General features: G+C 35.0%; 1 protein-coding gene across 13 annotated transcripts in view; it reads right to left on the minus strand.

The window, feature by feature from the left end:
• The window catches only part of SYNJ1 (synaptojanin 1), a 145,589-nt gene that overhangs the window by 84,265 nt on the left and 47,312 nt on the right, over window positions 1-14,012 (minus strand). For 10 of the 13 annotated variants that reach the window (XM_032794934.2, XM_075073445.1, XM_032794933.2 and 7 more), the window contains exons 7-12: window positions 13,225-13,286; window positions 12,639-12,735; window positions 9,415-9,584; window positions 7,554-7,635; window positions 3,928-4,080; window positions 503-668 (exon numbers count right to left, since the gene is read on the minus strand). In XM_032794934.2, coding sequence (XP_032650825.1) covers window positions 503-668; window positions 3,928-4,080; window positions 7,554-7,635; window positions 9,415-9,584; window positions 12,639-12,735; window positions 13,225-13,286 — 730 coding nt within the window. The remainder of the gene's footprint in view (window positions 1-502; window positions 669-3,927; window positions 4,081-7,553; window positions 7,636-9,414; window positions 9,585-12,638; window positions 12,736-13,224; window positions 13,287-14,012) is intronic. The other 3 variants (XM_032794935.2, XM_075073469.1, XM_032794939.2) reach the window with 1 other exon arrangement.

Here is a 14,012-nt window from a genome sequence, read left to right on the forward strand (position 1 = left end):
TATATTTTCATACTGGGAATTCCCTTCACTATGAATATGACATGACAGATGACAACATCCAGCTCCCAACCAGGAAGAAAAAAAAAAAAAAAAGGCAGAAAGTTCTACTAAACCAGGAATTTCGGTTCCTCAAATTAGATATGTAATTACTTGGGTTTCTAATTGCTATAAAACACAGTTTGAGAAAAACAATTACATCTATAAGCTGTCTATTAAGAGTACAGTACTTGTCTGACAAAGCTAGTTATTTTCTAAAAATGTAGTTTATAAATATTTATCCCTTGTACCATCCGACCTCTTCAACTAGCCACACCATATAAATACCACAGAAACCATCACAACAGGGTAGCCTGGCAATATTAGTAAAGCATAAGAATCTATATTTTTAAATAAGCAGATTATCTGACATTTATACTTTAAAATAATGCTTAGAAACAGAATCTGCGTAATTTTATTAGCATCAAGAGTTATCAGATAGAGTAAAATCCTGAAATACACATACCGCGTAAACTGCTGGTGGTTAAGAGAGCCCGTGCTTTATCTGCTAAATCACTATTTAGGGTATTCCCCAATAACAAAACATCAATGGCCTCCTGCTTGGAACTATCAAAAAAGTTATTCTGAATTGTTCTGGTCACAGAACGAGCACCATCCTTCAGCTTTCCAGCCTGTTAGAGAGGAAGATTATAAAATATTTGACATTGGAAATAACTCACCAAACACTGACAACACTCATTCACATATTTTGAAATTTCAATTTCTAATTTTTACAATCAATGATTGATTTACTTTAAATGCTAAAATAACTAACTTCTGAGTTTACTGTAATACGTCTGTATTATGTCATTTTTTCCTTCCGCAAAAGTCACAAGACAATTCTGAGATGTCAACATAATTTGGTTTTTAAATGTATTACAGTAAAAGAGGGGAGAAGAACATTAGTCTTACCTAAGTTCTTGGTCTTAAAAAAAATTCACACAGTGCAATTTTTAGACCATGCTATGGAAAATATTTACACATGAATATATGCATTCATAATTAATGTTATGAAATATCTATATTTAACTATGGGGCTGTTTAATTGCAGCAGACACATTTGGGCTTAGCCTGGAGCCTGAGCCTGAACATCTACATCACAATTCAACAGCCCAAGCCTGAGTCAGCTGACATGAGAGGATGATATAAATCACATCACGCATGCTTGACATTTCAGTCAGTGGTATACGCACAGTCAGTACTGCATGTAGGCTATATTCCTTCATGGATGTTGCATGGGATTATACTCTCTACAGAATTGTAAATTTATGGCTTGAATTGTTTGTAAATGACACTTCGGTGCATACTATCATTAAAAACAAAGCTTTAAGAAAGCTCAAAATCATCCCACTATTTAGGTCTGTTGAGCATAATACAAAATAGCAAAAGAAGTTATTCTGTTGTCAAGGTTAGAAGGAAGTTAACCAGAATCATGGTTTTTAAAAAAAAAAAAAAAAAAACTTATAGATGAAGTGTTCTTGTGGTAAAGTTGTTTCACTATTTTACCATAATTTTTTTTTAAAATAAGAGGCTGTTTCCTTTCTATCAGACAATGTACAGAATGTATGACATGATCTAAAAAACACACTCACCATTTATATTTCAGGCAATTAATTGAAAGGAACCCAGAGAAAGCAAAAGAAAGAGTAGTTAAGGTGTTAGATGTAAATGAATATAATAGTCCTTACAGCTAAATTCTTCTATATATAAATATACTGTCTATTTATATATTTCAATTTAAAGGTAGAATCTTTTCATATGTTAAATGTGATTTAAAAAAAAAACAAAAAACTTTTAAGCACTCTTGGATCTTGAAGAATCAAAATTACATATAAATGACAACTATACAGATTACAAACAAACTTTGAGAAATTAGGATAGAAACCTACCAGCAATATTTTTAGGAATATTAACAACATGCCCCTGAAGCAGATGATAGTTCATGCGGGATCTAGATGTGTTACCAAAAATAATGTCATATATTGCAGAGCTTTGTGAGTATTACTGATTCTTTTAGAACAGATGGACCTTTTCCAGGTAGAATGAGGTGTACCTGACCAAAGAGTGCTTTTGAACTAGCAAAGAAGGTAATAGGTGTACAAGGAATATTTACAGCTTGCAAACAGGAACAAGATATAGTGTGCCTAAATAGAAACCAGTAAAATGAATGAAATGCTAAATAATCAGAAGCATGACAGGGAAGCATTAATGTAATTGAACAAACATACATATAAGGCCTAAGGAGAAACTCTTAAGTTTCCAGGTTCCGGGTCACAATGTTAGCACAGAAAATAGAATTAAAAATATTGGGCCAAATTCTACCCTCACAGGAACACAAACAATTCCCAAACCAATGGGACTTGTATGTACCAATCTGAAGGCAGAATCTGATCCATCAGTTAACTAATTTCTATGGTTGCCACTGATAGCTACATGTGCACAGGATTTCTGACATTATGGATTAACTGAAGTATGGTGGAAAAACAAAATAGTTAAATAAGGTCTAAATATTAATGACACAATGAAGATGAAAATGGAGATCTGAAAGACTGCAAAGAAGAGTATTCTTGTACATGAGGAATTGCATGAGAGTGAAAAAGGACACATTGGAGGAATTAAGAGAGGGATATAATTTTTATGGTGCAACATCTGCTATACATTACCTGATAAGAAAAAGATAGCATTAGGTGATTTGAACAACTTGTGTATTAACTGGGACAAAATAGGCTGAAGAAATAAACTGAACAATACACTGGGAAACAGCACAGAATTGCATATTACAAGACATAGAAAACTAGAAAAGGAGTTGTTTGGTTGATTTTTTCCTCCCAGTAACCAGAAAACTAGCAAGGTACAGCTGAAGGAACATAAATTATGATCTAGCCCAGGGAACTGAAACTCAAATCACCACTAGGGCCACGTGAGGACTAGCACAGTGACCCAAGGGCCACATCACTGACACCTTTTCATATAAAGGTACAAAAGCCCTCCCCTACCCCACCGCCACTCCATCCCTTTCATGAGGCCCCGCCTCATCCCAATCCCTTCCCCAAAGTCCCCACCCCAACTCCACCCACTCCCTTCCCCTATTCCAGCCGCTTCCCCAAATCCTTGCCCCTGCCCAGCCTCTTCTACGTCTCCTCCCCTGAGCGCATGGCTCCCCACTCCTCCCCACTCCCTCCTGGAAACCGCTATGCGCTGCCAAACACTTGTTTGGTGGCAGGAAGTGCCTGGAAGTAGGCAGAGGAGCGGGGACATGGCGCGCTGGGGGGGCAAGGGGGTTAGTGGGGGAGGGGAGCTTGGCGGCTGCAGGAAATAACTCCAGGGAGGCGAGGGGGGCGGGGAGCTTGGCAGACCGCAGCAAACAACTCTGCAGGCAGCCACGTGTTTCAGACCCCTGATCTAGCCAAATTAACATGGTAAATAGAAGAGATAAGACAAGACCAACCAGAGTAAACAAGAATTATTACTTTCTTTCACAATATGTTCAACTGAAAGTTGATATGTTAGACGAAATTAATGCAATTGAAGGAAAGGGCCCAGAGAGGAAATAAACTATGCAAAGAAACTAGTGTGGATTGAATATAGATCTTCTGATGCTGCAGTGTGACTTGACCAGTGGGTCTTCTCTGAGCTCTCCATACTCTGAAGAGGGTATTAACCAGGAATAGGGGGGGGAATTCAAATTGGGAAAGATGTTACTGAATTACTGTTTGTTAATTAGGACTTCTTTTTTATTTTAATTCAATTTTATCTTTTTTTGATTACACCATTAATTTTTACAAAAGTACATTTGATAAAAGGAAAACCCTCACAGTAATTGCATTTATGGTAAAATGAAACACTCATTTCAAATACTGCTAAAGGTTTATTATTAAAAAGTGCTTTTACCTTAGCCTTTCCTTCAAGAGCTCCTGTTCCTGCATATATTTTACTGACAGAATCACCATTCAATGACCACATGGACCGGAAAACTTCCTGGAAGCGAGTAACCAACTGAGGCTTCTCAGCTAAACCTAAAACCTCCAGTTGCTTTGTTAGCATCTGCAACAGTTCAAGAGAAGGCTCATAAAGTGAATACAGTAAAATATATATTGTCAAATTCTCCCTTCAAAAAAAAAAAAAAAAGAGGAATTTACTTTAACTCTGCATTCTGGAGAAAATGACACTATCACGTTAAACTCTTTTTCACAGCAGCATAACATTAAAACATTGAAAGACCACCTATATCAAATTAGCTATTTCTGGTTTGACTTTTTAATATCTAACCTTATTTATTTCCAGGTCTTTAATTCTGCATTAGTATTCAAATAGAGTTTACTCTACATTCTTCCTACCAGAGCCTCAGCTAAGTCTCAAGAGAATCACTGACCTTTCCCAACAGAATGCAGTGGATGCAGAGCTCTGCGATACTCAAATGAGTCAGACAGCAATGTCTTTTGTGGTTCACTTTATCTTCCCTCAAAATTCTACTAATAGAGTCAAGAAACAATTTTCAAATCACTATTCTTATAGTCATTGTTGGCAGGATGTTAATTTATCAAGTAAGCGTTATAAGTTACAGTTGCACGAGTTTAAAACTGGAGGTGTCAGACATATATGTCCCACAGGCAGATCTAGCTCCTAGGATCTTTCCTTCCAGACAGCCTTCTCAGAAGCATCTATCTGCCAGGTGTAGCTGAAAAGGTCTTGGAAGGAGCTGGAGATAAAGTGGGAGGAGATCTGCCTGACTTGGCCCCAGCAGCAATTTTTATAGTCACCAGTGCCACCTTCACAATGCCACACATAAAAGGCTCAGGGGAATAGAGATTTCCCTTGCTCTCCAGTCCGTGATGTAGTCACTGAACCTTATGGCAACAGACTCAGCTGGACATCTACTTCCTCTTGTACCAGCTGCTGTTACCCAGTCCCAGGCTTGGGGAATCAGCTCCTTTTATGTTCTCTCTCCTCACTCACTGCCCATTCCAAAAAGGAGGAGGGGGTAAATTTTCCAAATTGTGGAGGAGAAAGAACTCCTGGAGATAACAAAAGGGTGTGGGGAAAGGAGGCTGAGAAAAAGAGAAAAAATCCCGAAAAAGCAGAGAGAGCAACAAATGGGGTTGCACAAATCCCCAGGAGAAGGGAGAGGAAGAATCTTCAAAGGAACAGAATTATGCCAACTCTTGCAATTTTATCATGAGTCCCGCGACATCTGGTATTTTTTTTTTTTTTTTTTTTTTAAGTCCAAGTTTCTGGAGTCATACAATCACATGGGAATTTCTCTCTTTTCTTTTCTTTTTTTTTTTTTTTAATGATTCTAACCCTTATGGTTATGGACATAAGCTTGAAAACAAACATTAAATGTTCAAAAAACAGAAGGCAAATAAGATTTTTTTTCTTCAAATTTCATGATTTTGGGGCCTCACTTGTGATTTTTTTAACACCTAGGGTTGGCAATGCTATGAAGGATGCAAGGAGAAAAAGAGATCTGGGGAAGAATCCTAAAGTGGTATGGTTAGGCTGAAGGGAGAAGAGAACTGTCCAAAGTGGGGCAGGGGTTGGAAAAAAGGGAGGGAAAAAAAAAATACAATGTACCTATAGAAACAGAGGGAACTAGAGATAAGCTAATTCGAAGAGAAAAAAAAAACAGGCTTCCTACATGCATTATTTTTTTTTTTTTTTTTTTTTAAGTATTTCATTTAAATACAATTAAAGGGGCTCATTCAACAGTTGGAGACTACTGAAAAAATTGCCTCTTGCTGGTGAGCTTTATATTTACAACTCATGAATTTTAACTGAAATGGTAATGTGGCCCTCACCACAGAATGAGTTGGACATTTCTGCTGTAATGAAATTAGTTACTTTGCTCCAGATTTACACTGGTATAAGAGAACAAAATATAGATCCGTAAATGGAAAATTGCTATATATTTTGATTCACGTGAGCATCAGGTGTCTGCTTGCTACAAAACACAATTGAAATGCACATAAAATGCGAGAAATGATTATTCAATACAGGTCATCCTAGTTCACTCAACTGGACTACTTCAGAACCTGAGTATCAGTCTACCATGAACTGTCAAGCTCAAAACTATGATGGACACAGATTTAGGATCAAAAGGATCTTCCTTAAGGTTACAATCTCTGTGTCTTTTCCATGACAAGATCAATATGGGATAGCTATACGGATGAACGAATACTTAATCAAATTCTTTTTTACAGTACGCTCAGTGCATTAAGTCATACAGAAAGAGGAAGAACTCCTAAACCAATGAAGACCCTCGCTGGCATGTTTTTCCCTTTATTTCTCTGAGTTCTACAAGATGAAAATTATAATTCCCTGCAGTACAGGCAGCTGAAACACTACAAAACCTTAGATCTTTCAAGCTTTGGTTAGATCCACCATCTACCTATGGATGAGACAGGTTAACAGTGAAGAAAACAAAAAATCAGATAAAGTTTCAATTCAGTGATTATTTGACTACAAGATCATTGTACAGGCAAACTATTATAATCAAAGCTTTATGTATTTGGCAGACAATTTGACTCAAATTTTGCTTCAAAGTCACTGGATTCTACAGCTTTCCATTGAAAATTCTGCAGAATTTTTATACAAATGTTAAAATTGGAGGGTTTTATTGAATTAGAAGAAAAACAAACATCTTAAGTAGTCTTGTTTATTTTTCTATTAATTTAGTTTTAGTGTCCATCCATCTCTATTTTTAAATATGTTGCAGGCTTTCATGTTTAGGTTTCAGAATTAATAATTTATTAAGATGAGTGGAGTATGCCAAATCTCTCAAAGATATTGTTTCAGGCTCACAGACATCACTACATCAGTTTACATTCAGTTCATCTTTTCAAGCTTTGCTTTATAACCTTGAGTACTAGAAATATTTTTTTTTTTTAAATATTAAAGCTGATATCCTGGAGCACAATTTTACAGAAAAGACTGAATTCTAGAGTGAATTCATAACCACAGATTTGGGGCATAGCTGGGGGCCCAATTGTAACATTCTCTATGTAATCCAAAACTCATGGACTAATGAGGTTTCCTAGACAGCAGTACAGATAACCATTTAGGACAGTAGCATGTGCACCAAAGACCTTTATCCACAGTGCTTACTGTAAGTTCAATTTGAGGAATCTTAGTTGAACTCACAGCAAGTGCTATAGGTTAAGTGCTTTTGTGCGGGACTGTTACACTACTCCTCCTTTGGAATTGCGAGCCTGAAACTGAAAGGAAAAACAGATGGACATACAAAGAAAGAGAAATACATCAGTAGTAGTGCTTCAAAATATACTTTCCTTAAAACTGGTGTACCACAATTTTTGTACTAAGAATTGTGACCTACCAAGATATGTTAGCTCACTGAAACACACGGCCATGCTACAAATCAGATTCTAACTCGTAACTTGAGCATATTGTAATTAATCTTGCCTATTGACAATTATGATAATGTTGTCATTCAAGTATTACAGAAGCATCAGAATCAGTGGTTGTAAGTTCTACATCAAGCATCTACATTATTTTCCTACCTCTAAGCCAAAGAAAGCCTGCACACTGTTTGTTCTATCCAGACAGTCCAAGCAGTTTGTCCTGACAGTACCACTTTGATACCTGTGCCAAGTACAACAAAATAAAGAGAACCACTGAAATAACTCAGTAAGACAAAGAACATCAACAAAGGACACCAAGATCTTAAAGAGACTAGTAAATCGAGGCACTGTAATTGCAATGTTATTGTTATAAAAATACATTTATAATGTTGGCAGCTATAGATCCACCAATAGCAACAAGACTGGCATCTCTTTACACAAGAGCAATTTATCTCCAGCAAATAAAACAAAGCGTTCCTTTAATTTTTTGGTGTGGTCCTTGTTTTCTGAAGTGTAATGCTGGAATGAACTCTCTTTCTAGACAACCCAGGAAATACAACATGCATTTTCTAAGTATTTCAGGGGTACTCACTTCTAGTTAAAACAAACTATTTATAAAACAAAACAAATGTTAGAAAACAAAGCATTAGGAAAGTGCCCTGATATGCTGAAATTGAAGTAAGACTGTAGTCAATTGTAAATGTAATAAAACGGCATCCAGTACATTATTTCAACACTATCTTTGGGAAAAAAAACAACTATAGGTTGACAATAAAAGAATAAAGAAAAATGAAGTGACTAGATTAACAATTTACCTATGGAGAAGAGATAAAACAAATAGGATGAATAGATTTTAAAAAGTTACAGCAAAACTTAAAAAAAAATGTATACCTACTGCAAGTTATAACTTAATATGTCTTATCTCTGTTGTACTCCCTTACCTTCTATATTTGTCAGCTTCTTAATAGTTATTTTAAAAAAATAATTTGTCGTCAATTTTGTTTATCTTTAATAAAAGTTAAAACTAAAACAATATCTGGGTAAAACTGGAAAAATGCATCTTAGGAGCCAATTGAACAGCTTTAATCCTCCAAGAACAAACATTCCTAAAGTGTGTTTTATTTTATTTTCCATCTCCTAATTATGCTAGAATGGATGTTTATTGTGACAATATATATTTACTTCTAGTGCAGTAAACAAAGATTGCACTGGTCAAAATAAAGAGGGTATTAGTAAATCTAATTTGCCAAGACAGAGGGAGGACGAGAGATGGGACAAAAGAGCTGCTTGTTTTTCCAAGAGGACAACCTAATAAAACCATTTTTACCCACATATCACAATTAAGACAGATCTCTAATTCTCGTTCTCTCAATGGCAAAAATTATAGTTTTTTAAAAAGAAACTCTCAAACTGATATGGCTAATAAGATATTAAAATACGATCATGTGTTGGAGTAGATTTTAGGATATTTTATTGTTGTGTAAAAAAAAAAAAAGTCCATTTTTGTGGACAGCCCTCTGCAACCACATGGGAAACTCTGGCTCAGAAATAATTTAAGGGAATCAGACCCATTGGCTGACAGCGGTTTGCCATTCAGTCCAAGAGCTGAATAAGATAATTTACACAGTGTTAGTAACAGCAACAGGGAAAACAGGTTCTGCTTTCCCTGTCAAAAGTTACTTCTTTATTCTAATAAGGTACAAGGAGGATTGCATTAAATATGACAAAATGGTGAGTTCAAAACAAAGACTTGAATCTAATACCAGCATGAATTTAGTATCACCCTAGACTTTTAGAGACTATTCAGAAACAAGAGAACATGGCATACACTTATATATAAACACAAAATAATTGGTTCATATTTCAGTCTCAGGTCACCATCCTAGATAAATGAAAAACAGTGTCTTCACACAAACAACCAGAAATATTTTTCTTCTATAGTTATGGCTAAAAGAGTGAAAAAATAAAATTACGATCATATTCTGATTGTAGGAAAGTTATAGAAGTTATATAGTCAAACCTTTGAACTTCCTTTCCATCGAAATAAAAAAATCCACATTCTAAGAATTTTTGGACTTGAGGTTTAAGCACGCTGTGTAGTTTTTCTGCCTTTCCGCCTTTAACCATTTGATGATAGTCAAAGTTCACCATTTTGATATCAATAGCATGTTCAGAGGCTTTCAAGTGGCTCTGATATCAGGAAAGAGAGAGGAAAAAGTATAAATATACCAAGCAACAAACAGGGTGTTAGATTAGTATAAGCCAAATATGCCACCAATGTTAAGAAAGTTATTAACTCCATTTGTTCAGTATCTTTATCACTTTTTCTACTAAAATGAGACACACTTTATTATATACTAATCCAAATCATTCTAATAAAAGATAAACCAAGGCTCTTAATTATTAGAACTGAATTTTTGTTTTTTAATAGCCAAAATCAGAAGTAGATTTATATTCTACCTTCTACTTTAACATCATTAAAGCAATGTAAGTATTACAATTTTCTTCCACAGTTTAAGGAGTCAGTAAGCTCATCAACCACGGCAGGAAAAAAAACGTATGTTGACAAGTTCTCTAGTTTTAGAACTGATGTTCGCAAGCAGTGGCCCATGGACCAGTGACGGTCTGTGAGGAGCTGATTGGTCATATGGTGCCTACTCTCCTTGTTTTCAGCTGTTAAATTACATTTAAAAAATCCAGCTAAAGTACATTAACTGATTTCCTAATATTATTTTTGCCTGTAAACAGTTGCTGTAGTTGCCACATGTTATGTGATCACAAAAAGATGGGGAGGAAGCCTGTAGGATTGCAAATGTGAGAGTATGAGTCCAAGAGATGCACTCTACTAAGATGTGACCCATACTGAAGTTTGAGATCCCCTGCCACAGACTGTTTATTTGCAGTTTAATTCTATACACAGCTTATTTGTCATCTTAAATGGCCAATCTGCTCTGAAAAGCGGACTTTGTATTAAAGGGCATTGAAGGGGAAATTCCTGTTTTTTCTCAATGCCTTCCTGAGCAAAATTTGCTCTCTTTAAAGTAAAACATAGTCTTTTTTTTTTTTTTTTTAAATGTATCAGCCTGAAAATTCATCGTAAACTCTGAAAGTCATCCTGGGTTCTTTCCTGCCGACACATCACCACTAAAGAATAAAGAATCTGCAAACCAAATTGTGATCTCAGTTACATTTGGACAACTTTACTGTTCTAATGGAGTTTAGAAGCTTAACCAAGGCAAAGTTAAATTTTGCTCATTGGAACTTAGTTTATAATATTAGCCAAGAACATGCAGCGGCAGTCAAAAAAGAAAACAGAATGTTAGGAACCATTAGGAAAGGGATAGATAATAAGACAGAAAACATCATAATGCTACTCTATAAATCCAGGGCAGACAGACCCCTTGTATACTGTGTGTAGTTCTGGTCATCCCATCTCATAAATGATATATTAGAATTGGAACAAGTACAGAGAGGGGGAACAAAAATCATTAGGAGTAAGGAACAGCTTCTATATGAGGAGAAAGTAAAGGGACTGGGATTGTTCAGCCTGGAAGAGAGACTACTAAATTATCTGTGTGAAGTTGTTCAGAAGTTTGAAGTGTTAAAAGGCGTACGTATAAAGCAGTCAAAGATAAATGCAATTTTTTCAGAAGTGAAAATATACTTGGTACAGTTTTAATTTAAAATGTCCATTTTGAGATCACAGCTGGTGACAGTATACCAATTGAATCATTTTCAGTAGCGTTAATATGCAAGCCCAGTGGTAGAAGTAGTGAATGAATACTAGAGTTGCCTTCTTACATAAATAATGGCTTTTATCAGAAGAAAATTTGTTTCTCCTTTTTAAACTTATTCAAAATTCAATGCCTATGATTCTTAAATCAATATAAACATATCCTGGTAATACTGGGGAACAAAAAAAAAAGGAAACAATAGACATTTAAATGAAGAGCATCTGTAGCCAGGAAAAACCTAAGTAGAATAAAAATAAAGACTAGTAAAATTCTTCTTATGTAAGGTACCTACAGAACACCAATACAGTACAAGAACATTGCCCCACAGCACACTACTGAGGTAGATTTCACAGTTTTATCCTGCTCCCTGAAACATGGCATTGATACTGTTAAATATCAGACAAGACTGATTATTTGTTTGTTCCACTAAGGCAGCTCCTACATTTCTTACAATTCTCTAAGAGTACTATGTAAAAAAGAATGATGAAAAACTTTATACTACGTTAACAGCATCTTATATTAAAATTAGATTAAAAAATTAACTCAAGTGACATTTACAATGAAATAAAATTTTCTGTACCCCAGACACACAATATTGTCATCTTCAGCTTAGAAATTCCAGTAAAAAGAAAACTATCTTGATATTATTTTAAGGTTAGATATATTTTAAAGTATAACTGAGCATCTTACAGGTGATTTCACAGTCTAAATTGGAAATACAATTAATTTGTAAATAAATTATTTTATAAGTAATTAGAAAATGATCTCGGCTGTGAAAAAAAGATAATATGAGAGAAACTAGACTGATATTACAGGCTATTCTCTAATTAATTAGAACCCAGGGGAATCTTTATTCAACTATATAACTCGGTAGCAAGAAATCTTGAGACTGGTCAGTTACAATCAAAATGCTGGTCTTCTGAATGAGTTTTAAAAGTTTAAATTTCAATTAAACTATTAAATTATTTTTAAACCTCAAGTGATGTATTCATTTGAAGTTCAAGAAGTCCTTTTCTCTACAGTCTAAAAATACACCCAGGAATTCCTAGAGCAGTATTTTGGAGAAAAAAAAAAATAGTTTACCTGAAGCACACTCAGTATTAAATACCAAAACATCTGTTGCTTATATACTAATAGTAGAATGCAGAAGTTATTTCCTTTAGACATAAACAAGTATTAAAGGAATATAATTTACAATTTATCATCAACAGCCTGCCATATTGCAGTTATAATTTTTAAAAAGAATGCTTATTTTGGCTAACATGCTCAGACATATTGATTGTCATTAAAACTATTTTAAAATCCATTTCATTGTATATATCCTAAGAAATGCCTCTGTGAGCTTTTAGGATCTTATACTGAGCAAAATGGGTACAGATTTATTTTAACAACAAGCAGTTACTCTAGTGTATAACATATCTGTTTCATTCTCTAGTGACTATTTAACACCCATCTAAGGCATAAGCCAATTCTGAGAACATACAGGGCATGAAATAATCATAATACTTACCTGGAAGGCTTTGCTAAGCATGTGCTCCCCTTCTTTTGCCCCAAGTAAATTTACAATAATTTGCTTGCCATATACATTTTTAAGTGTTTGGAAATGCCTGTTAAAAGAAGAAGAAAAAAAGCCTCATTCATCTTTTGACTAGTAACAAGGTAATATAATCAGCATCTTCTCTTAATCAACCCCATCTGAATGAAGTACTAGAGTGCAGTGTACATTTATTATGGCATCCATTTTCTTGAAATGCATCCCAAAGAAGTGATCTAGCCCAGTGATACCAAGTGACAATTGACTTATTTATTTAGGTCAATGGTAGCAAAAATTCTACTCAAGAGGAAACATTTGGCTAATACCAAGAAGTTACATGGAGTTTAACCAAGCATTGTTATACAGTATGAAATGAAATTCTGAACTCCAATTTTAACAAGGAAGTTGCCAAATAAAGATTACAAGATGAAATATTAAGCACAGGAGTAGCCCACTGAACTTCAAAAGGACTATTCATATGGTTTGCTGAATTACAGCTTTAAATCAATAAAACTACTTCATCAGAACACCATATTAAGAAAAATGCAAGCCACTATTTCACCTGTCAAAAGCTGGTGCATTTGCTTCAAATCCCCTTGACATTCTGACACGATGGGATCCCACCTTTGACAAGAAGAGTACATTTAGTTATATACTTGAATTTTTTGTTTGTTTGTGTGTTTGGTTAATCTGCTCTCCAAAATCCGTTTAAATGCTATTTCTGTCATACATTATTCCTTCCATAATATGTGCTTCTTTCTATTGGTTTCATTAGTGCTAGTTTTCTGAAGAACATCTTTTTGACATAGCCTCTTGAATCTTGTCATATAACTGCACTTCTAGCTTTTTTGTTTAGGGATACATGAGCCTTCTGTGACTCTGTTATGGTATGCTTATACAGCTGCCATGCTACATCTAAGAATTTTTAAAATGTCCTCATTTTTTATTTTAGTGTCACAGTACTAAATTTTCATACAATTCCACTCCCAAGGATGCTGAATTATACTGTAGTCACTATTACGTAGTGTCTCACGCATAGTTACTCCTCACATAGACTCCTTTGTATTATTTACGACTAAATCAAGAGTAGCTCCTCTCCGCTTGTGTGCTCCAGAACAATCTGTTTCAAGAAGCAAACGTTAAAAGTCAAATAATTCTAAACTTCTAGGCCAAAAGAAACTAAGCTTTAGAGATAGTGTACTCAGGTCCCATAGGAAGTAGTGTCTTCAACAGCAATACCTCCAATCTGTTAAGAAGCAAAAGTCTCTCTCCCAAACAAGAATTTCATCCAGAGCTCAGCCAAAAAGATAACAGTGCAACAGAGCCTCAACCTTTATCTTAACTACTTAC

This window comes from Chelonoidis abingdonii, chromosome 1 (assembly GCF_003597395.2).
Source record: "Chelonoidis abingdonii isolate Lonesome George chromosome 1, CheloAbing_2.0, whole genome shotgun sequence".
NCBI classification, from domain to species: domain Eukaryota; kingdom Metazoa; phylum Chordata; order Testudines; family Testudinidae; genus Chelonoidis; species Chelonoidis abingdonii.